We start from the raw sequence: 25,532 nt of genomic DNA on the forward strand, positions 1-25,532 counted from the left end.
GGGAAGTCTACTACCACTCTGTTACACGTTGTTTACAGCATTGAAAACGCTTTTTCACAAAAGCAATCAAGTTTAATGTTTTTAATGGAATTAAGCACCTTAAAGAGGGAGGTTTCTACTTTTTTGTGTCATAAAACGAACATTGTTTAGAACATTTACATCAAGAAAGGTACAAAGTATGCTCTATTGGAAGTTTACGTACTGGGGCCCTATTCTCACAGTAACGTAACCTAGTGACTACAAGAAAAAATAGTCACCAAGTGACGTGACTGTGAGAATAGGGCCCCTGATAGTAATTACATTGGCCCAAACCATTCGAATTTGTGAATTAAAACAAACTGCTAGAATACATTTTACTGCTCTCGATTTTATTTTATTTTTTTTTTTGCCTTTTCATTACATTACCAAAGTTTGGTTCATCGTTACCATTTCTAGTCTTTAAACTACACATTTTATTTAGGGTAAAAGGAGAAAATAATTAATAATATAGTTTTTTTGAATGAACGTCTCCGTTTCACCTCTGCGCACGACACACTCCAAGATTTCGGCGCCAATTGGTATCGCCTTATTTATTTCGATTTGCAAATTCAACTATATCAATTCAATTTTAACTGTTCATCATTTGGTTCGAACATTCCATAAGTTGATATCGCCTTTCGGATTTAAAACAATAATGAACTCAGGTATGGAGAAAACTCGCACAAATTTAAAAAAAAATGGAGACCCTCCACGAAGTTTGACACTCGCAGAATAATATTGAAATAGCATGTCCGTGAAAACGAATTTATTAATTGGTGTAGGAAAACGTGTTATTCTCGTGCAGTTACAGAGTTTAAATGGTTTCCTGTTTTAAAAAGATATCCCCTACGATAAATCTTCGCAATTTGCTTCTGCATGTGTATTGTAACTCCATATTCTATTTGTAATTCCCTTGAACAGATATTCTTGTGTGGAACCTTTCTCAAAAATAGGTTCTCTGAGTTAGAGAGTGTTTTCGTGGCGGATATAGAATGAGAGATGGGCGTCTAACGGATGGACATTCTCGCTCATTTGATATTACGAATTGTATGTTGTATGCTGCTTTTGCCTTGAAAAGAGGCAGCGGTAGTCTAACTGTAGAGATCGTCATCCCCGTTGTCACCTGGATTACTCGTTGGCTGGTTTGGACCTTGCCCTTGTGAGCTGGAACCGCCTTGACCTCCCGGGAATCTGCGATAATGTAGATTTAAATTAATAGTCTCATAGTAAATAAAAATAACAATCTAAGTACCTGAAGTTGTTACCAAATCCACGAGATTGTTGCAACGTTTGGGCAAACATTTCGTATTTTCGGATGTCATTGTCAGATACAGACCGGCGGGCGAATTTCATCGCCTCTTCAAAATGGGCACGGGTAATTTCCGGCACTGGATCATCTTCGTCCATCTGAAATATAAGTTAAGTAAGATTCGTACGGGTAAGTGTTACTAATGTATATATATACTCACATCCATCGCGGAACTTTGTTTTTCTGTACGTTCCCGTTCCCGGCGAATTTCCGCTTCAATTGCCTGACGAATGGCCAACTTACAGGCACGTTGGCAAATTTCAGTCAAATCAGCACCCGAAAATCCCTGGGTTACTTTGGCCACATATGTAAGATCAACATCAGTCGCAACCGGACTTTTACGTAGATTGGCCTTCAAAATAGCCTCACGGGACTTATCGTCCGGAAGCGGAATGTAAATAAGTTGATCGAGACGACCAGGACGCAGAATAGCCGGATCAATAATATCCGGTCGATTGGTGGCACCAATAATAAACACATTCTTTTTGGCGCCCATACCGTCCATTTCTGTGAGGATCTGATTTATGACACGATCGGCAGCGCCACCGGCGTCTCCAACGTTTCCACCACGTGATTTGGCGATACTGTCCAGCTCATCAAAGAACAACACGCAAGGGGAAGCAGAACGAGCCTTGTCGAAGATATCGCGAACGTTGGCTTCCGATTCACCAAACCACATAGTTAACAGTTCCGGACCCTTTACCGAGATGAAATTAGCCTGACACTCGTTAGCAATAGCCTTGGCCAGCAAGGTTTTACCGCAACCTGGCGGTCCATAGAATAGCACACCACGCGATGGCTGCATGCCGAACTTCAAAAACTTATCGGGATGTTCAACCGGATACTGCACCAATTCCTGCAATTCCTGTTTGACGTTCTCCAAGCCACCGATATCAGTCCATGTTGTGTTGGGAACTTCGACAACCGTTTCGCGTAATGCCGAAGGGCTCGATTTGGTCATAGCATAGCGGAAGTTCTCCATAGAAACGGCCAGAGAATTCAACACCTCGGCATCAATCTGGTCATCCTCCAAGTCGATCAAATCCATTTTTTCACGAATCTGTTGCAGTGCTGCTTCTGAGCACAGGGAGGCCAAATCAGCACCAACATGTCCATGAGATTCGGCAGCAATCTGTTCGAGATCAACATCATCGGCAAGTTTCATGTTTTTGGTGTGGATTCTGAGCACTTCCAATCTTCCGGTAGCATCAGGAATACCAATATCAATCTCCCGATCGAATCGCCCAAATCGACGCAGTGCCGGATCAATCGAGTTCGGTCGATTTGTCGCAGCCATTACAATAACATGCGCGCTCTTTTTCATACCGTCCATCAGTGTCAGCAGCTGGGAAACGATACGACGCTCCACTTCACCGTGCGTCTTCTCGCGCTTCGGTGCAATTGCATCGAGTTCATCAATGAAGATGATGGCCGGTGAATTTTTTTCCGCTTCCTCAAATGCCTTTCGTAGATTCGACTCGGACTCTCCAGCCAACTTAGACATAATTTCCGGACCGTTGATAAGGAAAAAGAACGCTCCAGTCTCGTTGGCAACTGCACGTGCAATCAGGGTCTTACCCGTACCGGGCGGACCATACATGAGGATACCTCTTGGCGGCTTAACACCAATAGCCTTGAACAACGACGGATGTCTTAATGGAAGCTCAACCATCTCCTTAATTTGAGCCAGTTGCTTACGGCATCCACCGATATCATCATATCCAACAGCGTTCAAAGCCTCTTCCTCTTCTTCACGCTTGATTGGGTCACCCTCACAGTGAATCACCGTATCCGGAGCCACAATACAAAACGGTGATGGATCTGCTCCGACCACCTTGAACTCAACGGCCCGCATACCACCACGGACAATGAAAGTATCATCCTTATGAATTGGTCGATAAGCTTCGAGGAAGTATGGTTTCAAATAAACATCAAATAGATTGCCGGTCAATCCTTCAACGGTATCGTCAAGTGGTAGGATGTGTACCCGCTTGCCGTACTTGACATCCGGGCAGGATTGGATTGACACGATGTCTCCCAAACGGACGCGCAAATTATTACGCACAACGCGATTCATACGGATATTCTCATCCGGACAGTTATCATCCGAGAGTACGATACATACCGTCTCCTTACGCCGTTTTCCCTTGAGTAGCACGGTATCTCCACGGAACAGTTGCAGTTCGTCCATTTTAACCTGTTGCAAAGAAGAAAATAAAAACATTAAGGGCATTTGCAAAATGATGTGTTTAGCAAATTGTCTACAGTATAACATAGCGGTACGGTTGGCCGATAGCAGGCGGTTGCCCGGTCTGGTTTCCGCTAAGGGTGCCAGCCGTAGGGGGCGCAGAAATCTTGATCCGCTTAAAAAAATTTCAAGAATAAGTTATAAAATAATTCATTTCAAGGATTAGTGTGACATTTCAAGGAATGCATTAGGCAGCTTCACACAGAATCCCTTCTTTTTGTTTAAACAGATGGTAGGGTGGTTCTGATTTCAGCGATATTTAAAATTGAACTTTTTACGATTCGAGATAGAGCTTTACTGTCTTCGATGAAGTTGTAGAGCAGCCCAATTCAGACAAATTTGCTGAAGACATGCAAGCGCTCGCTTTTATACTGTTCATTACACTATAAATCCTAATATAAGCTTTAGGGTGTTCCTTAAAAAGACGGGTTTTATTTATATAACTTTTGTAGTTTTTTATTTTACACTAAAGTGCCCTTTTGACAACTTGAAGATTATTTTAGGGTGCATAATTTGCTTTAAAACATCTGCTACCAAACCTTTTTCGTTTTAAAGTTATGGGAACTCTTATATAACAAATAAAACTTTTTCAAATAGCGTTACCCAAGCAACCAAAAGTTCGTATGAGGGAGCTGTAGAAGCTTCCCGTTTTAAGTAAACAGCGGCTAAAACAACTTTCAAATTACATTAAAGCTTACGGTATAGGATATCTTCGATTAGGGCACTTAACATTAAATACCGTTACTGTCATATGAAATAGCGTACTTTGTAGTATAGACGAGGGGAACGTCACTTCAGAATAATTGTTATATTCTGTTCGATTTTGCATGAATTTTCATTTTTTTTGGCAATTTTAGAAAATTCGTAATTTTCTATCACATCGAGTATTGCTAAAATATTTGAAAAAAATTCAACAAATTTAACCAATCTCAACCCATTTTTGCTCGAGTTCCAATCAATTTGATGTAACTGGCAACTCTGCATGCTCTATTTTCGAAACTTTCAATAATTCGGGCTACAAAATTTATGTTTCTGTTTTGATTTGTTCCTGTTGTTATGCTGCTGGCAATGTTTTATTTTGATTTTATCGAGCACTGAAACTGTCAAAACGTGAAATTCGAGCGATTCGATTTATTTTTTATGACACATTTCAAACTATCCTCGGCCATTCCAAACCATTATCAAGTAATGTCGGAAATTCGAATCCATTTTGATCTAACCAATACCAATTTTTATAAATCTAATCAGAATTTTAAATTATAAGTTTATTTCATCAACAAATCACGGCGTGTCGTTCCCTTCGAGTATAGATCATCAAAAATGACAAACGCGTTTTTTATATCTTGCAATATTTACACAAAAAATGGTTTATTTTTAGGAAAAAGTATGTATAGCTTTCTAATGAGAAAAATTATCAAATTATCTGAAAGTATTTCTAAAGTGATTTTAATGAAAAATCAAAACTGCAAGTTAAGCAAAGAAAACCATTTGGTAAGAAACACCGTCATTTTTTTGGTAAATTTCTAGTAAAATGAAAAGTACACGACAGAGAGTTTCAGTGCCCTCGACGAAGTTTTTTAAAATTTTATTTTCTTCAATTTTCTGGAAGACAGCGAAATTCTATCGCGAACCATTAAAAAAATTAAATTTCTGCTAATAAAAACTAGAACTACCCTACCCACTATTTAAAATAATAGAAAAGTATTGTTAAATGCAATATTTTATCAAGGAAACGCCACTGTATTTTTTATATTGTCCACCGTGAAAGTAATCTAAACATATTACAAAGGGTCAATTCATGAAAAAAAAACAAATTTTTAAGATAACTTTTTCAGTTTTCACTTTTTTTCAGCCTATCCTTTAGATATATTGCAGTTTCTAAGACAAACATATTCTTCTAACACATCAAAAATCTAGCTTCTATTATTCAAAAGATACACTGCTGGTCAATAGAATAGGTGTGAAGTAAAAATACATTAAATTTTGAGTTTTCTCTAAAAATATTTTTATATTCAAATATTTTAAAGTCAGGCACATTCGAAAATATGAAAAAGAACACTTTTATTTGTAAATTAAATGTTATACTTTGTCGTAACTCTTTCTTCTCCATGAAATCCAAAAAAGTACCTGGTCAATGAAATAGGTGTATTGTAATCTATTTCATTAAAATTGTTCAAATCCAATGATTTTAAGACTTCAACATTTTTAACAACTAGTAACCTGTGTAAGCTCCCTTATTCAACCAAATATCATCCATTTGTCTTGGCATTGAGTCATTCAAACGCTGATAAATTTCCGTTGGCATAGGGTAGCATTCCTTTTAAGCTGCTTTCCACAAGCGATCCTTATTTGTGAAATTTCGATCGAATAACTTCTTTTTAAGTACATTCCGTAAATTTTCTACGGGATTGATGACAGGAGATTGGTATGGTCCGAAATTATAGTCACTTTATTATCCCGAAATCATTCCTTTACATACTTCGATGTGTATTTTTGGTCAATATCTTGCTGAAACTGTCATGTAAAGGCACGTTATCTTTGGCATAGGACTGCATGACATCCTTTGGACTGTCCATCCTTTAGCCTTGCATTCGAATCTTGCCATTATAGTGGCGTTACGAAGAATAGGACCTGCGCCATTCCACGAAAAGCAAGCCGCAAACCTCATTGTTCTCGCCTCCGTGCTTTACCATATTTTGCGTGTGTTGCAGATCAAACTGTTTGCACTTTGAACGTTTAACGTTTCGTTGTGCATCGGAGGAAAACAGGTTTACCTTTGATTCGTCCCTCCGAAGGATATGTCGCCATTTTTTGATTCCTTCTGAATCAGGCCCATTAACGCTGTTGAAAAGCAAATTGCATTTTTCTTCAAATGCTTTGGCTTCGAAATAGTGGAACCTTCTTAGCAATTCTTTCTGGAAGATTGGAATTTTATGGCCTATAGCGAACTGTTCTCGGACCTACCTTTTCCAATTTGTGCTGAATTGGTCTTGGATGACGCGAATGGATCAGATTTCGCTAAAATTGCAATACGATGGTTAGCTGCTGTAGATGTTTTCTTGGGTTTTTTGCGTGTTTTCTTTTTTCAACGGTTTTAAGGCATTTGTAACGAGGTTTTCGGACCGCCGCAGTGTATTCGCGATTTAATTATACGTCTTATCTTCTTGAACAAAATTTCTTAGCAAAACTCGTTCCACTTGAGTACAGTGAGAAGCTCGAGCCATTCTATAACAAATCTTTGACTTATTCAACATTTAAATACATTTATTATCACGCAGAATTCAAACTTCACCAAATAAAACGTATAATGGAATTATGTAAAATAATAACACGTTAATATATTTCACACACCTATTATATTGACCACACGAAAAAGCCGGCGGTAGTCTTGTTTTGCATCTTGACAAAGATAGCAAATATAATCAGCGCCAACAACCCACTAGTAACTTGACAGATCTCAAGGCTTCTATGTGCGATAGGTGTGATTGAGACTGCTGCAACTTGGTATGCGTAATTGAGAGAAAAAACAAAATAATCTATCACACACCTATTTTATTGGCCAGCAGTGTATAAGCATTAAATATATCAAAAATAGATTTTTTAATGAATTTTATGAAATTTAAAAAAATATGGCTTTCGCCATTTTTTGCTCAATTATAAATTTAATCATGGTCTTATTTATAGTTGAAAGAGAATTATCTTTTGTTTGCCCCAATGAGTGATATTGTTATTCCAAAGAACCCCAGCTAGACACGTGGTACCACGAAACAAATTATTCGCCTTAAAACAATCTTAAAGTTGTCCGAAGACTACTTCAGCTTTAAATCACTGTGCAGACTGGTCAGTGGCATTTTTGTTTCGGGACATCGAACCATTTGTGCAGTGTCCTGAGTTATGTTATTCCGATTTTCTTTAATTTCGGTTTGATAATTGCCCCATATTTTTCGATTAGGCGGAATTTGTCCCTCCCCTAGTTTGATGGGTTTGACTGTATTGCAAACATCATCAAGCAAATTGAGTGCATCAGTGCTAAAGAATGTCTAACAGACAATTCCTTTAGGATGGTTATTGCATTACATCTCGATACATCGCACATCGAGGAGACCGAGAGGACTTATGGGCCTTTTTTATGTTTTTTATATTCTTAATTCTACGAGAATTGACTTTTGCTGGGGGCCGTGTTAACAGACATTGTTTCACAGTTTAATGGCAGCCTTGGTGGACAAAGCTCACAGTGGGGGGTCATTGTCTGTCGATTTACCGGTCGACTTCGTCATCGTGCACAAGCTGATTGCAGAAATGTAAAAGTAGAAGCGTATTAGGCTGAATTTCCATAAAATATTTCATGCCTCCAACATTATAGTTTTCCTTGGTGTAATGATGTGTCTCGACTTTTCATAGCACGCTTGATTACATGACGTTATAAACTACTCGCTCACTCACTGCTACTATTCATTGCAGCGTAAACAAAGAACCAAGATGGGTACAGAACAGAGCTTCGCATTTATCTAGCAGCGAATTTCTATTTCAGTAGTACTACATTCGTAAAGCACTACATTTGTGTACAACCGAGTCAAAAACGAATACGACATGTGAAAATAAATGTGTATCTTTTTTTTCTATATACCTCGAAAAAGGCTTTTTGAATGACGTACTAAGGTATTTACTAGAGTCTGTATACAATATAGAGTCCCGTACAGAGAAATGCGCAACACTGCGTAGAATACAGACTAATTATTTCTTTCTGGCAACCGGAATATTTGCTGTAACTTCGAGTGACTTTGATCAAATCACAAAATAAATTCATACTGAATGAAAAATTAAGCAACTTTATCGTGGCAAACGGAACATCCCAACGAAAACCATCAAACATTATTTCATCTGATTTAGTGTTTAAATTTATTCAAAGAATTCGAGTCAACGCAGGACTCAGATTAATTTAAGCGGATTTTTCTCGAATGAACTTGACACTCGAATAGAACTGTAACAAAACCATGTCACTGTGACAGAACAATAATAACCATTTGCAGTGAAGTCCAATGTTATACTTTAATACAAAAACAAGACTTTTGCAGTAACTAGGGTTGGCTGTGTTGATTTTTATTTTCTAATGTTATTTAACAAATCATTTTGTACCACGCATTTAACATTTAATGCTAATTTACTGAATCATTGTTTGTTGGAAAATTGAAATTAGTTTTTACTTGAAATTATACTTTAAATTTATTGCAAGAACACTGCTTGAATAACGTCCAACTGCTCTTCAATTTAAAGATAATTTGAAGTTGCTTTCTTTATTATAGTTCATATCTGAAATTCCTTCATCATCTTATAAGTTGGACGATATATAATGGTTAATGAACTCAACTCTGTAAATCAAACAAATCAAATCAGATTAGATCAAAAAGAGTATAATGAACAGATGGAAGAAAAAGTAAACCAGGTGGTACCAAATATAGTCTTGGTCTAAAATGTCTTCCTTTTTCTAGGTAGATCTTGTGGAGTTGGAGTATTCTGATGATTTCTGACGATAGCGTGTTCGATAACTCAGAACGTAATCTAGTGCACCATATTGCAGGATACATTCTTAGGAGTGTCCCGAAAAACTATACTGATTGTGAGGCATGCTTTACACCATGTATAAGTACGACCCCATTTTAAAACAATTTACAAAGTATACTATACTTAAAGATTTCAGTGGGGAAGCACTATTGTATGTAACAGAAGTTGTTTATTTGTTTTTTATCGCACTGGAGAGGAGAATATTTCGAGACGTCACGAGTCTTGTCAATTGTAATGAAAACGTTTTATCAAATCTGGCAACACTCATAAAATCACTTACCATAAATATCTTCGAAGAAGAATGTCATAATAATTCGATAATAGAGCATTTTGTAACGTTCCGTTTGTGAATTTATCAACTATACAAAAAAGGGAAAATAAGCCTGATAGTGTATTCATCGCGTTCTTGTTAAATTGCTGATTTTTGTAAGCAATATAAGAAATGAGAAAAAGTAAATATATAATCAAATAGTTTTTCACTCCTATCATTGTAATATTTTTCCTGCCAATAATAATACTCCCCTTTCGAGCACGCATGAGGGCATAGCTAAAGAAGTATGTTTGTTTACTTTGCACGATAGCTAGCCGGTGACATGTTCGATTGGTAGATTTGGCTTCATTTTGTGCAAGCCTTTACATAAGTAAACAACGCCTTTGGTATTTACCTTCACCAATTAAATTTTAATTACAGGAAGTATAAGAAACGTTCCTGGATATGAGATGCCTGGCGGCATCGAAATCGATATGGTGCTTACAATAGTTTTATGATGAAACCAAAACGATATCCAGATTTGTTTTTCAAATACTTTAGAATGAACCAAAAAGACTATATGAAGTTATGGAAACTTGTCCGTCCAAAGCTTGCCAAGGAAAGTGAGGGCTTTATGCCCAGGAGTTCGTTTGGCTATGGCACTGAGATATCTCGCTACTGATGACCCACAAGCATCTATAGCTTTCCAATTTCTAATTGCCCTTTCCACTTCATCTAATGTCATTCGTGACACAATGCAAGCCATTTGGGAGACCTTATCACCAACGTATTTGCTGAAACTTGCCGTTGAAATGTGAAATAAAATTGTCATTAAATTTCCCTACATGTATGAAGTACCACTTTGTCCCGGTATTATGAATGGTAAACACGTAAAATTTAAAAACTTACCACATCATGGAACCTGGTTAAATAACTGCAAGACAGATTTTTCATTTGTTCTATTCGCTAAATGTGACGCTCATTGTAGATTTAAATTTCAACCCATGCTGCATCAACACAGTGAAATTTCACATGACTTTTGTTTTTCTTTCAAAAATAAAATCCTTTACTGAAACAGCACCGATCAATTCCCCTATTTCTTCATCATCTCTATCACTTCAGCATATTAATTGCTAATGCTAAGTCACTTGAATTCTGCTAAAATATCAACAGACACAAAACAAAATAAAACGGTATTTCCAGAAACACCTCTTGAAATATCTGCCCTTTCATTCGCCTTTTAGTACTATTCCCCACCCCTTAAGCTTAGAAGTTGTATTTTCCTCCCGATTACATGTGTAAACTATTTGTGTACCTCCAAATTAGTATATCGAAAAGGCTCAATATCAATGCAGCTTGTACTATAGAGTTATGTGGGCACCTATATACTATGCTACATCTTGGCAAATAACATTTCTATCAAATTAGCCGGAGTTCTTGTCTAGTTTTCGCCAGAATATCGCCTCAAATAAAATCGGTTCCCTTGTGTGTGCCGGAATCTGGTGGAAATCAACCAGAGCTTCACCTCTAAGTTTTATTGAGTTTGACGGGAGATGCATGCAAGGTGATTTCTAAGGGGTCCGTGCCGTGGCACGAAAAAGTTAGCGAATCCCTGAGTGTACTGTATCCCAAGCAGAAATCTTCGCAATTATGTGCGGGGTACATTCGGCCCTTCAAAAGAGCTTGTACGGCAATGTTATTAACTTCTGCTCCGATAGTCAGGCTGCAATCAAGACCCTTAGCACAGACTAGGGTTGCCACCACTTGAGAGGCTTTGACCCGGAGATTTTCACTGACCTGGGGGGTGGTGGATTTTCAGTGGAACTAGACAGAAATTGAAATCAAAACGATTGCTCGGCATTTTAGAGCACTTTAATCGTTTTTTATTACTACGTTAAAGTAAAGCTATAATTTAATCTGGTGTAGTATTCAACTTCCCCGACTAAGTGCCACGAATACAAAAGCATCTGCTATTCTCGCTGTGGAGGACAAGTCGAACGAGCATTGCTCTCCTCCACAACTAACAGGAAAAAGCGAGCAAAGGAGGCAGGGCAGCCGCATCACATGGGAAGCACTATGTGGTGTCGATTATTCTTCACCAGAGGTCCCAACAAGGGGCAAGACTCACCTCCCTAGCCAACAGTTACGAATCGCTGGAGTAACAACAACACCGGAAGAACTCGTTTGATGTTGACCTAGCCAGTTGGATCAGAACAAATCTACAATACCTTGGTGCAGCTCCAGCTCCACTAACAGTGAATTGATTTGGTAAAATTGCAGCAAAATAACTTTTTTACACCATTTTGAGCGACATAGTGGGATGCAATTTCAATTGTAGCATATAGTGAAATATTACTTTCCTTAATTTGTAGTAAATTTGAGTTCTTTTTCATTTTCATTTCTTTGTGAAAGAAATCAGACATATTTGATAAACTTATCTTCGCCTTCTTGAAACGAAGGGTTAGTCGGGCAAAATAAATCTGAACCAGAGTAATAGTTAACTTAGACTTTTTAAATATTTTGTAATGAATAAAAATTGCAATTATGTGTCTTCCCACCAAACCCGGAGAAATTGATGTAAAACCCGGATGCCTGGAGATCGTTCCCGAAAACCGGAGTCTCCGGGTCAAACCCGGAGGGGTGGTAACCCTAGCACAGACAAATATTTACGGTCAAAGCTAGTGATCGCGTGCCGAACCCAAATCGAAGAACTAAGCATTATCAACACTACCTTCTCTGGAGGCCCGGATATCCCGGTATTACTGGAAATAACTGTACTGGCGAATTGGCCAGGGCAGGTGTAGTGAATTCGTTAATCCTGAGCCCGCCCTACCAATTTCGACATGTTGGATAAGAGAAAAAATCCGGTCCTGGCTTCGTCCGAGCACCGCAATTATTGAAGAAGTCAACAAACGTGTCACCAAAGACGTTCCTAGAACAATCGTGCCCAGTGATCTTTAAAAATCTCCTACTTTTTTTAAACTCCACTGCGGTATGCTTTAAGGGCTTTGACTCGCCACTGCAAATTCAATTATCACATGGCAACTATTCAGAACGCTGAGTCATTTTCATGTGATTTTTGTGAACCCGACTACGGCACCTCATCGTCGCTGTTGTGCTATCTTATGACAAATGCCATTTTGGGGTAAACTGAGTTAGATATGCCACATTACTCGTCTAACGAATCTCTACAAGATGGCGTTCCCAGAATTTTGAAATTTTGCTTGGTTACTGAAATATAACGAGAAAAGTTATTAGAAATTGTGAGTTTTTTGCCTCGAATCATTATATCTTGGGATTGGCTGAAGTTATAATGAAGTTTTTAGTTGCTTTTATGTGTAAAAATGCCATAGGAACACAATGACATAATAATTTTCAAAAGAAAAATACATGCATTGGGAGAAAAACGCAGTTTTAGCTTTAAACTGGAAATATTGCATATTTGGCAACACTGTAACCAAAAATAACTATTTTTTCTAGGTTCCCTGACTCATTTCCTTCAAAATGCATCCAACCGATTGTTTATAGACCAAATTAAACCAAAGATATGAATAAAAGTTCATAATTGGTGAAGTTTTTCTATGGAAAAATTTTCATGCACGATTATGACACATCATACACATTTTGTCATCAATACACACCTATGACACGTGTGAGTGCAACTTTTGTTTACATTTTTAGTGACAACTCGCAACATAGTCAACCGATCTTCGTAATATTTGAGAGATTAATACAGAATAGGTAGAAGCATCAATTGTCTTCTCTGAATTGTTTCTACCATTTATAAGTTTCATGATATTCAATCTCAAACTTTAAAAATCGTTTTTCTCGAAATGTGCAAAATGGCGCTTGTCATAAGATAGCACAACAGCGACGTCATATCATCTTATATGTAACAGCCCAGCAGTGGTCGAATTGTGATTTCGAGTTTTCCCTTCCAGTTCTACTTTCCCTCTCCTCCTTCTCATTTCCTTCCGCTCAGGAAATGATGAGAAGACACAGCAAAGCACAAAGCTCCGACTACATACGAAGAACGTGCCATTTGAGCCAATATATTCTAATTCCTGATCAGTCTTCCCAACTACTCATGCGTCCGCAAATGCGACAGAGAGATCGCAGCAAACAGTTTTGTGCTGCATGTTTTTTCCAAGAGCAGAAGAGGTATCACAAAAGATGAGAATTTTTTTGAGCGCAACCATATAGCAAGCGCATAGAAATTTAATGTACGTACAGTTATATTTTTCGCATCGCATTGGACCTAGAGCGCGGTTCGAGCGAATTTGCCTCATGAGACAGCGCATGAGACGGTACATCGTGACGCGCTCGTGCTTGTCTCCTAAGATTTGTACCAGTGTGCTGCGATGATTTGTTTCTATGCACTCATGGCAGAATACACATTTCTTTTGCTAGGCGTATTTTAGGGGCCGTACACCAATTATTTAAGGTTGAACAGAGAATGGGCAAAACCGAAAACGAAAAAAGCAGTTTTCTTCCATACCGTGTGTTAGATCTTCATAAAAATTAATCAGCAGTATACTGCAACAACATTCTACATAAGCTGATTTTTATGAAGATCTTACACAAGGTGTGGAAAAAACTGCTTTTTTTGTTTTCGATTTCTGCCCATTTTCTGTCCAACCTTAAAGGAACATTCTTACAAAACATTATCTTTGTGGAACGCGGGGGGAGTGACCTTTCTTACATGACATTATATATCTAGTATATAAAATACAATTGTGTAAACAATTAATAACAATTATATTGTCTGAATTGTACCACAAAGATGTAGCTAGAAAAAAAGCAAATTTCATGATGAATTATCGTTAAGCAAGAACAGTTAAATTTAAGAACGTCAGAACTTGAATTTAAGCATTTCGCAGCGCACTGTCCTGTTTAGAGGCTTGAGTCACAGTACGTCTTACATGTAGTGAAATGTAGGTCATGATGCAATGTATTGTCAATTTTATCCGAGTTATTTGTGTCTCCACCTTGCCCGATCAGACAATCGGTCCACTGGTTCCTAGCCATCAATGGATTCACTTTTTCCAACTTTTTTCGGTGTTTATTTCCATTCCAATTTCGTGCTTGCTAACTCATTTTGTCATGCGGGAGTGGATATGTAATGAGGGCGAAAATCCCAAAATCCCGGAAAGCGGCGACACAGTGGCTACGCAATTACCGTTAACGGGTGCACGACGCTCGATCCCACGACTATCGGTAACGAGCTAGGCAGGCACTTCGCCTCCTTGTCTGCAGATGCCGCTCTCCCACCTGCGTTCCTTCGCATCAAGCAAAGGGCTGAGAGTAGCCTCGTCCTCTTCGAACCCGAATCAGGGCAAGTGTACGACCGGCCTTTCACCGGAAGTGAACTGCGTGCAGCATTGGAATCGGTACAAGGTAAGTCTGCCGGACTGGACGATGTTGGCTATCCCCTACTGCCGGTAGCCAAGCGGGCGATATTAGACAGCATTAACCGCATTTGGAATGGTGAACCGATGCCCGTCTCATGGAAGGAAGCTCTAGTAATTCCTGTCCCAAAGCGATGCCAGGGGAACAGAACGTCGGATGACTTCCGCCCAATCAGCCTGCTCCCCTGCCTTGCGATGGAGCGAATGGTTAACAGACTGCTGATGGACCTACTGGAGGAGCGCGAACTCCTGTATCAACGGCAGTTTGCGTTCCGACGTGGAGCAGGAACAGGTGCCTATCTCGCCAGCTTTGGAGAGGTGGTGCGTCAATCCGTAACTGATGGCCTGCACGCCGATATCGCCATACTCGACGTGGAAAAGGCTTATAATACCGTGTGGCGCCACGGAGTACTGCCAACTGGAGAATCATTGGAAACATGGGCCACTTCTTGAGCGACTACCTATCTAACCGCACTTTTCGGGTGGGACTCGGAGGTGCCCAATCCGACACCTTTCCGGAGGACAACGGGGTTCCCCAGGGATCAGTCCTCGCCGTCACACTGTTCCTGGTATCCATGAACTCCTTATTCGCCAGCCTACCGGCGGGGATCTATGTGTTCGTGTACGCTGATGACATCGTGCTGGTCGCGACGGGAAGGACACCCAGGCACTCATCCACAGCAAGATATTTTACGGTGTGGAGCTGACGTCCTGTAATATGGCAGGCTTTATCAACATTTTAAGCCCTCTATATCACGGGTCAATTCGCGCTGCTTCTGGCTTGCTCCCCATCACGCCTGCTGAAGCGGCCTGCGTGGAGGCCGGGACCCTACCCCTTCGTTGGGAAGCTGCACTCACCATCGCCAGAAGAGTACTGGGATTTTTGGAGCGGTCAGCCGGAGATGACTTTCTGTTACGGACGGTCAGCGAGATTCATCGCGAATATACAGACGCCGACCCACTCACCACAATTTGTTGGGTCCCCGATCACTGCAGCATCGACGGTAATGAAAAGGCTGATCGTCTGGTGGCCAGGAGAAGACACACTAGCCGACGTCTCACTCGACTCGTCCCGACCGCAGATATTTTGGGCCAGCTGAAGTCAGGGATTAACGAAGCCTTCGTACGCCACTAGCGTGGCAGCACCTTCAGCGAATCAAAGGCTCACCCGACCGCTGGTCAGACCGGACTGATAGGAGGGAACAACGAGTACTGTCGCGGCTGAGATTAGGGCATACGAAGGTCTCTCATGCTCACGCCGTATCGCGTGTTCCCCCACCAACATGCGTTACATGTGGTACCCGAACCACTGTGGAACACTTTCTAGTGAACTGTCCAGAGTTAGCCGACCTACCGCTCTCCATTAGAGAGATCCTTGCAAACGACACCGCCAGAGAAGAAATGTTACTGGCCTTTCTGAAGGACACGGGATTACTCGACCAGCTGTAAAGGTGTCACTTGTGCTACGAACCATGAACAATATTAAAATTATAATGTTATGTTATTATCGAAATTTCAAAGGCGAATGATCATTGGGTTAAAGCCTTTCAATTTTTTTCATACATCCTCGTGCCACCCTAATGTCCATCCCTAGCAAGTAAATTTTCATCATCTTTGGATTAACATGATATTTTTTCCAAGGTTCTTGTGACTTGCTGACCGATCCACTGTTTCAACCTTTAGAGATTTTTAAGGTTGCACGGAGAATGCGCAAAATTCGCAAACGAAAAAAGCAGTTTTTTTCCACACCGTATGTCAGATCTTCATAAAAATCAATCAGCGTGTGTAGAATGTTGTTACAGTACTGCTGATTGATTTTTATGAAGATTTGACATACGGTGTGGAAAAAAACTGCTTTTTTCGTTTGCGAATTTTGCGCATTCTCTGTGCAACCTTAAAGAAATGAAAAAAATGTCACCTTTAGATTTTTCCGTATTTTGCGCATAAAAATTGACCATCAATTTACAACGATTTTCTTTTGACAACTCCACTTTCCGAACTAAACGAGGTTCGTGTACCGATGAATGAAAATCCAAAACAAACCGGGTGCCATGTAAGCGAAACGACGTGTGGTTTTCTAGCATCGCCAGAAAAATAACCAGGTGCCAACCCGAACATTGCGCAGATATTGAAATTTTCAAATTGAAAACACGTTATGGAAATTAATTTGTTAAACCACACCAGTACAAAGCTGGTGTTCATCTCCATTTCACATCCAAATCGCATGAGACGAGCGCGCCGCGCCAGAGATGCGATGGGAGTACATGAAACTCCCGCTTGGCCTAATGCGATGAGAACGTGAAAAATGCGACACATCAGATTATTTTGCGAGGGTGCATATGCGATACGTATTCTCATGAGAAAAGAAAAAGCACATAGCATGCGTTGGGCCATTCTTGTGAGCATGAGAGTAAAAATATCGCTCGCAAAAAATTATAGCGCGCGTGCATCATGTCTGTCCTGATACCTGGTGTTGGCAGCAGTACTAGCTTACGTTTTTTTCCATATGCCAAGGAAGTGACGCTCGTCTAGAAATTTTTGGAGTACTTTCCTGACCATGCCTGGGAATGCCTTAGACTTCTGACGAAATTCTACTTAGCATTAACACAGTAATCATTCTCGGATTTTAATCTACTTTCAAGTTAACTTGCTCCTTCAGAAACCTGATAAAGACCCCATCAAAATTCTGAGCAGCATTCCGAGAGCTGGATAACGCTTAAATTCTGATCAGGGTTTTATCAATATATTGAAGGGGATAACGTCCGAATTGTGAGAAAGATTGCGTCGAAATACTGAACAAATATACGCCATACTGCCCATAATCGGAAGTCAGTCCCATGTAGATAGGGGGTCCCATAGAACATGGAACTGACTTGCGATTATGGGCAGCATAGTTCCCAGCAAAATTTTATCAGAATGTTTGATGGGATTTCATCAAAAATGTGAGCGTGATTCTGTTGGATTCTGAGCAAACCATAATTTATAACAGAATACGATTTTGAGAAGGGTTCCACTAGAACTCTAAGAAGCTTCTCTTCAGAATCCTTCCCTGAATACTACCAGAATCTATCGGAATGCTGGGCAGTATACCATCCAACTGCTGAGTAGGATTCCACAAGAATTTTGAAATAAATGTCAAGTATCCTGACAGAAATCTTGAGAGGAATTCCATAGAAATTTTGAACAGAAAAACGTATAAGAATTCCATCTAAGTATAACGATAGAATCAGTTCCATCTATCAGAATCCCAATCAGAATTTTGGAAAATAGTGAATAATAATATTAGAATAAAAAACAGAATTCCCTCAAATTCATGAAAAGCACGCCATCAGAATTCTAAGAAAGTAGCAGAAATGAACTCCAGATTGACCATCAAATGACACCAGGTGCACGGGCCACGTGTATTTCAGAGGAGGGCATAGTACATTGAACGCATGACTCATGTGTGGCAGATTTCAAATTTTAGATTTGTCCAAAAGTTAGAGCGGGTAATTACCCACTCGAATATTTTCAAGTAGGTAGTACTACTCATACACCCCACGTCATCCGCCGGCCCTGCTCCCGAGTAGAAATTCTCATATTGAAAGTTGGGAATGACGATGCTTGTGAGATCCCGAATTTTATTAATTTTACCATGATTTATTGTTCGTATCTTAACGTGATATGTTCCCTATCTTAATCCATGTATTCACTCGATTTTTGTGATTACATTATTACTATATCTGCTTCATACTTTTTCTCAAAATTTTTAAATTTTCGTGTCAGTTTACTTTCTTAGGAATAATTGAAGGACGAGTAATCAATGAAATAGTGTGCCATTCTGATATTGACAGTTTCCGGTACCGTGTGGCATAAGATGGAATTATTTCAAGAAAGGTCTTAGGAAATATTTTTTTGTTTTGCTTTTTAAGCCGAACGTTTCATTTCAAACATGTATTCATAAACAAATCTTACCTGCGACAGCGAAATGACCGAGTTGTCATCATTCACAGCTTCGTCCACAATTAAACGGTTTGGACGGTCCTTGCGCTTCAAAATTGCGGTCGCCAAATCCTCACTGTATCGTAGCATAAGGGATGATCCATATTAGTTGACCACGAGCGATGAAAGAAAAGATAAATGAAGAACATCAATACATATTTACACCATTCTTCCTACATGCACTCGGAACTCCTAGTGATGTTTCTTTGTTGAACATGACCGATGCAATTTTCAGGTTAGAAACATCCGGCAATCTTTTTCACCAATCATTTTAGACTATTTAACATTGGTCAGACGAGTAAGCGAAAAAGAAGAATGAAAGTGTTTGATTTCTTATAATTACTTTCTAATTAAGGTATTTGCGAAAAATATTAAACATTCAATTTTTATGACATACATTTCGACTGCCATCTTATACATATATTTTGAACATTGAAGAAAATTCTGGATTTTTTATACTAGTTTTTCTCCGCTATCATGTCTATGACCAAGCGGAACTATGAACTAAGGGTACTTTGTGAATTTCTCGGACTTCCTCGTCAGCAAGAATGAGTTAGCTTCGAACACATCATGACAAGCGAAAATTGAAGCAAATGGTGCAACACCTCCACCACTACAGCTTTCGGGTATGAACACCTATCCCAAATGATTGAACAATCCTACCGGTTTTAACGCTTAAAAAACAACCCTCTACTTACTTCTTTCCTTCTGCCATCGTTTCCTGGCACAGATCGTAGTCAACTCGTTTTTGAAATCAAAATTGAACCGATTTTTTCAGCTAGTTTTACACAAAGCCTCCTTACTGTTAAGCTTTCTTTCTTGGCTTTTCAGACGCACGAAAAAACTTCTCTACCTTTTACCACGACGATGACTGTACGACTTCCAAAACTCGACTGACAGACGACGGCAGTCGATAATCAATTTGACAGACAGCAGGATCAGGGTTGCTAAAAACCCTAAAAACAATCGTGCACGGTCGACTTAAAATCTCATCGACTATGCACTGAAAAGAACGACGGTTCTATTTTTTACTACTTAGTCATCGTCGAGGGGAGTGACACATACTGATTTGACTTTTTAATGGAAACGCTTTACACTGTTTTTGAAAAGATTAAGGAACATTTCTCGACAAACATATGATTACGGCCTAAAAGCCAACTGTCACAATCCACTTTGAATGGAAATTCCGGACAAACCGTTACACGCCAATCACAGATGTTGGTAGTAAACGAAAGAGAAAAGTTTTCTCTTTCATAAAGTGTTGTGAACTGTGTTCGACCAGTAACGGTTTGTCTGGAATTTCCATTCAAAGTGGATTTTAACAGTTGGCTTTTAGGCCGTAATCATATGTTTGTCGAGATTTCTACAATATCATCCGTAAGTAACATTTCTACAATATCGGTCATGGTAGAAAAACCATTTTCAATTAAAAGTTAAATTCACCATGAATAATTTTTAAACCACCACAAAGCGCTTGAAACTGTCATGCGAGTCGCAGAAACACTCATGGCGGCTTTCACTATTTTGTAAATTTGTCTTAATCTTTATTCCATGGGTGAAAAAACTACTACAATTTTCAATTTAACTTGGGAACATTAGGGCATGCTCAGGAGTGTTTCAGTTCTAGATTCATAATTTTGACAGTTCTATAATATAAAAATGAAAATTTTAAAACTAGAACTTGCTCTCCCCAGCAGCAGTTTTAGCGGATGTTCTATTTAGTTTAAAATTCATGTCTCGCCATGCCTTCAGCGTTACTGCATTCAAATTTATTTTTCCCCAGTCTATCGGGTCTTAGTGTCTGTGCTGAAAACTTTGCATGTATTTAAAACACAGTTCTAAACGTGTTTTAAAACCAGCAACAAATAGAACTGCGTCGTATAACAGTTTTAAATTTTAAAACAAAACTGTTCGAAATTCTAAAACAAAACGCTCTGCTGGGGATGTGAATGTTTCAGTTCCAGTTCTATTTTGAAGCTCCTATACAAAATAAAACCTTGCCTCAAGCAATAAAATCAATAAAATGCACATTTTAATGGGCATGTTCAGGAGGGTTTTATTTTATATAGTGAAACTAGTAAGTAGAACTGGAACTGAAACAATCACATCCCCAGCAGAGCGTTTTGTTTTACAATTTTGAACAGCTTTTAAAATTTTAAACTGGTATACGCCACCGTTCTATTTGTTGCTTAATTTAAAACACATTTAGAACTGTGTATTAAGGGCACATTCAGGAGTGTTTCAATTGTAGATTTCAAAATTTTGACAGTTCTATAATATAAAATTTTAAAACTAGAACATGCTGTCCCCAGCAGCAGTTTTGGCAGGTGTTCTATTCAGTTTAAAATTCATGACTCTCCATGCCTTCAACGTTACTGCTTTCAAATTTATATTTCCCCAGTCCGTCGGGTCTATGTGTCTGTGCTGAGTACTCTCCGTGTGTTTAAAACACAGTTCTAAACGTGTTTTAAAATCAGCAACAAATAAAACGGCGTCGTATAACAGTTTTAAATTTTAAAACAAAACTGTTTGAAATCATAAAACAAAATGCTCTGCTGGGGATGTGAATGTTTCAGTTCCAGTTTTACCTTGAAACTCCTATAAAAAATAAAACGCTTCTAAACATGCCCTGTTGCCGCGCAAACGAGATTGTTATTCATTACCAGCCTTGTGTAAGAAATGCATCGATGCATCGCGTAGGAAAGATTGATGTCGATCTTAAAATTCCGAAAATGGAATGAAAAGAACACAGAAAAAGGGATCACTCTATTTACCAACCTCCCGCACCTAATTTACATAAGCATGCAATATGCAGTCCGACAACCTAGCTTTGGTTTTTCCTTCTCACTTTCTCTGCAGTTAGGATAGCAATAAAATCTTAGAAAGCGGTACAAATGTAGCCGCATACTTTGTGAGCCCTAACGGGACTGGACTAGGATTGAATAGCAAGAATCTGTATTGTGATTAAATATGTCAGTCTTGAAGAGGCAGGGCCAAATATATAAGTAAACAAATAGGAATTGCGCCCTTCTAAGGCCATAGGAAATCTACGCCGTATAATAGGAGAATATGGAAAAATTTAAGGACTAAAAGGGACAAATTTTCCCGTAGCGATATATGAATCGCGCGAGCAACATGTAGCTTTAAGATAACGCTTGTAAATATTTTTTGAATAAATCAAGTTCCAAAGTTTAAAACAGTGAATCCTCACCAATAAGAGAAAATTCCTTAAAGTGAAAAACAGGAAGCAACTACGGCAGCAGGAGGAGCCAAACAAGGATCAACGCTGAGCAACTGGTAAGAAACAAGATCGTCAAAGGAGCCACGGACTGGCTCAGGGACATCCTTCTCTGTCGTCGTTTCATGCCCAAAGTACATACATACTATTCAGGACAGACCCTATATGCTGGGTGGAAATAATTTTGAGTCCAGTAACGACGGTAGTCTATATATAAAGCCTTTGGGACAAACTGCGTGCTCATATGCGCATACGACGGATGCCCAACACAGGATTAAGAAACCGTGAAACTCTATGAACCAGAAGAGTACTCAAATTAACCACAATTATGACAATCAGTTTCGTACGAAGAACAATTCTTCGTAATTCATAATAAGACTGAAAGATTTATCAAAATCTTTTGCGCCCTTAGCTTCTCTAGAGGAACCAAATATAAAAATAAACACATTTTCCACAGCTGTTTTTCAATTATTGCTTTAATTTCAATAAGAAAATATGAATAATTATGCTTGTCACCTAATACTTTCTTCGCTTAATAATTTCCGGTCGCCAGTTCACTGGATGCGACTCTTCCGAAGCCTCGTCATCCTCTTTGTAAATTTTAATGGTTTTATCCGCCTCGGTCGTAATCAACCGCGAGCCGGACATATCGAACGTCATGGAGAAAATACCTGCCTCGCTGTCCATTGAGCCCGGTTGGACGGCAGCCTGAAATCTTTGAAAGTTGTACCCGGTACGCCAGTCCCAGAAAAACATAGTTCCATTGTCACCACCAGACACCAGAACGCCTTCTGGATTGACGGCCATGCAGTTCACTATGGCGTTGTGGCCGTTCAGGTTTTGAATAAAATTGCCCTCCGGACAGCGCCACTGTTTAATGTTATCTGGTGAAGCAGAGGCAAACATGTACAGTGAAGGATGCAGAACTATACTACGAACACTCTTTTTGTGATTAGTCAACGTGCACATGCTCTTTCCTGCAGCCAGGTCCCACAAACGGACGGTTGAGTCGTGGCTTCCTGTTATAATCTGCGGATTTGCCGCTTGGCAAACTACACTTGCCACTGTGTTAGTGTGCCCTGTCAAAGTATGAACGTTGACCTTTGTCCTCATGTCCCAAACACGAGCCGTTGAGTCTCTACCAGCCGTAACTAAAACATCAATCGTCGGATGTAACGCCATAGTGTATACAGCAGACAGATGACCATGGTAATGTCGAATGACCTTATTGTATTCCAGATCCCAACATTTAACCTGCCGATCTTCGCCACAGCTGAACAGATACGGATGACGAGGACTGACGCACAGACCCCGAACCGTACTTACGTGACCGGTTAACGAAAGCTTCAATTTTCCGCTTGCCAAATCCCAAACCTTAATAACCCGATCGGCTGCACCTGTTGCAAACCATTCATTACCTGGCTCGACTGCAACACATCGTACCCATCCTAAATGACCAGAAATTACTCGAATTAGTTTCCAAGGTGCATGCCACTTAGGTTTCGGTATTGTCGGTGCTTTCTTCGGAAGGATTTGAACAGTGTTCGACGATGAATTTTGCGAATTCGAAGTCGCCACAGGGATCAACGCTGTTTGAGCATTTATCTGTTCGTTTTCGCCATCTGCGGTGATCGCTAGCACTGAAAATTGACTATGTATTACTTGTACATTTCTATTTTAGATTACTCTGTCAATTCACCATTATCCTGTGCCGGATGAGATGCCAATTCTTGTCTTCCACTTTCAGTTCGTTTAACCACGACATTCTTGGCTTTGGCTGTACGATCGAAAACCAATCCATAAGAATCGCGTGCTTTAATTGAGAATTTCATTTTCTCTCTGGAATATTAAAACAAAAGCCATTAACTCAATTCGTTTCCAAGTTTACCTGTTTACAATTTTTCGTCCATTTCTGGGAGCAAAGCTTGATTGGCTACAAAGAAATCGTGGGTTCGCTTTAATGAGCGAAATACCAGCGTGTGTACCGAATGCCGCTGTACCTCCTCCATTGAATATAACACTGTTTAACTTTAAATTTGGATAAAGATGTTTACCGAAAATGTGATTTTAATACGTTTAAATATTAATATATTTTATTACAAATACGTCAAAATTTGTCTTGTTTACAATGTTTGAGAACAATCTGCTATAAACTCCTGGATATGTGAAATTAACCCCCAAATGTAAAAAAAACTTTTATAGATAACACCAACGACATCTAGTGGTGAATGATTATAGGCGCCACCTGTACTCTAGAAATTTGAATTTAAAATGCACTGATAATAGCCAGAGTAGATACAGAACACTAGATTAGGATTGTCGCTGGCATCAGTGCTAGGAACATCATTGTTTTGTTTCCGGGATATACCAGTCAAATGGGCCAAATACAAATAAACAAAAAAAAATAATCCTCTATCGTCGTTTCATGGCGACTACAGTCGTGATTCGCTGGTTGGACACTTTTTAACTGGAGCGCTTTTTAGTTGGACCTCCGCTAGTTGGACCATTGTCCAACTGAAAAGCATCTGAACGCTAAAATCTCGTGTCAAATTGACTTTGACAATCAATCTGACAATATTTAGAGATGTGAACGGATGCATTTACACTGCCAACATCTCCTTTGGAGAGTTTTTACATTTGTCAGTCGGTCCAACTAGCGAATCAAATTCGTTAGTTGGACAAGGCTGTGGCCCAACCAGTGAATCACGACTGTAATCATTTATGTTTCTTTTAGCCAGCAAAACAATGGCCATTCTTGGCTGATGTGTTTCCACTAATTAGAATGCACAAATTGTCTAAACTTGTACTAAATTTTGATAAATTTTCATTACTTTGTGCGGTATATACAAACTATTTCATTTCATAACAATTACAGTCGAAAATTTACACCGAGAAAATTCGTTATATTGATTTCACACATAATTTTTTGCAATTTGTAGTAAGGTAAAAAGTTATTTTGGCCTACTTTAGGACATAGTTTTTAAATATTGCGAATAAGACAAAAACGGCAAAAGTTGGTAAATATACTCATGCACAACATCGACTTACATCTGACCATCAATACAGATCTCTCAAAAACGCATCATTTACGAAGAAATCAATAAAAATTGTATTTATCATAAAATACTTTTTTTCTTTCTATTTCCGCCACCCAAATTTCATTTTGACCCGTGGCGGATATATATTTTGGCCATGTTAACAATTTTGCAAACATTTTATCGCCCACTTCGTGTATATTCCCAGTAATTTAATATTTTTGGAGTAAAGTATCATCATAAGAAGAAGAATAGAGAATTATCAAATTCTCTTTTTCTTCTAACTTTCTCTCTAGGGCATAACGTTTACATTTTTTGATTGTAGCATATGTGAGAGCGAGATGATAAATTTTCAACTCTAATGATAATATGAGAAACATGACGCAAACATATGTATCTACTTTCTGACACCTGCACCGCCTATGTGTCGTTCTGTCGTTAGAGGTATTATAGCAAAATATTGACTTACCCCTCGAATGGTCA

At 39.1% G+C, this 25,532-nt stretch overlaps 2 protein-coding genes across 2 annotated transcripts; both read right to left on the minus strand.

The window, feature by feature from the left end:
* Nucleotides 1-347: 347 nt before the first annotated feature.
* On the minus strand, nucleotides 348-19,673 carry LOC131689018 (transitional endoplasmic reticulum ATPase TER94). Its single transcript, XM_058973743.1, has 5 exons — nucleotides 19,475-19,673; nucleotides 18,750-18,852; nucleotides 1,488-3,524; nucleotides 1,271-1,425; nucleotides 348-1,209 (listed from the first exon to the last, which is right to left on the minus strand). Exons 1-5 carry the CDS (start codon nucleotides 19,489-19,491, stop codon nucleotides 1,110-1,112), a joined length of 2,412 nt encoding a protein of 803 aa, XP_058829726.1. The 5' UTR covers nucleotides 19,492-19,673; the 3' UTR covers nucleotides 348-1,109.
* Nucleotides 19,674-22,472: 2,799 nt separating this feature from the next.
* Nucleotides 22,473-24,145, minus strand: LOC131692222 (pleiotropic regulator 1). Its single transcript, XM_058979136.1, has 3 exons — nucleotides 23,911-24,145; nucleotides 23,714-23,853; nucleotides 22,473-23,654 (listed from the first exon to the last, which is right to left on the minus strand). Exons 1-3 carry the CDS (start codon nucleotides 24,021-24,023, stop codon nucleotides 22,531-22,533), a joined length of 1,377 nt encoding a protein of 458 aa, XP_058835119.1. The 5' UTR covers nucleotides 24,024-24,145; the 3' UTR covers nucleotides 22,473-22,530.
* Nucleotides 24,146-25,532: the final 1,387 nt, after the last annotated feature.

This window comes from Topomyia yanbarensis, chromosome 3, assembly GCF_030247195.1.
Source record: "Topomyia yanbarensis strain Yona2022 chromosome 3, ASM3024719v1, whole genome shotgun sequence".
In the NCBI taxonomy this organism is placed as follows: Eukaryota; Metazoa; Arthropoda; class Insecta; order Diptera; family Culicidae; genus Topomyia; species Topomyia yanbarensis.

Excerpts from the sequence above, each read along its gene's own strand:
- LOC131689018 (XM_058973743.1), bottom strand. Across the intron at positions 1,426-1,487 it reads AACAAAGTTCCGCGATGGAT|ATGGACGAAGATGATCCAGT; the intron begins GTGAGTATATAT and ends CTTATATTTCAG. Across the intron at positions 1,210-1,270 it reads GGATTTGGTAACAACTTCAG|ATTCCCGGGAGGTCAAGGCG; the intron begins GTACTTAGATTG and ends ACATTATCGCAG.
- LOC131692222 (XM_058979136.1), bottom strand. The coding sequence starts at position 24,023 with ATGGAGGAGGTACAGCGGCATTCGGTACACACGCTGGTATTTCGCTCA. Across the intron at positions 23,854-23,910 it reads CCAGAAATGGACGAAAAATT|AGAGAAAATGAAATTCTCAA; the intron begins GTAAACAGGTAA and ends TTAATATTCCAG. Across the intron at positions 23,655-23,713 it reads TCATCCGGCACAGGATAATG|TGCTAGCGATCACCGCAGAT; the intron begins GTGAATTGACAG and ends GTCAATTTTCAG.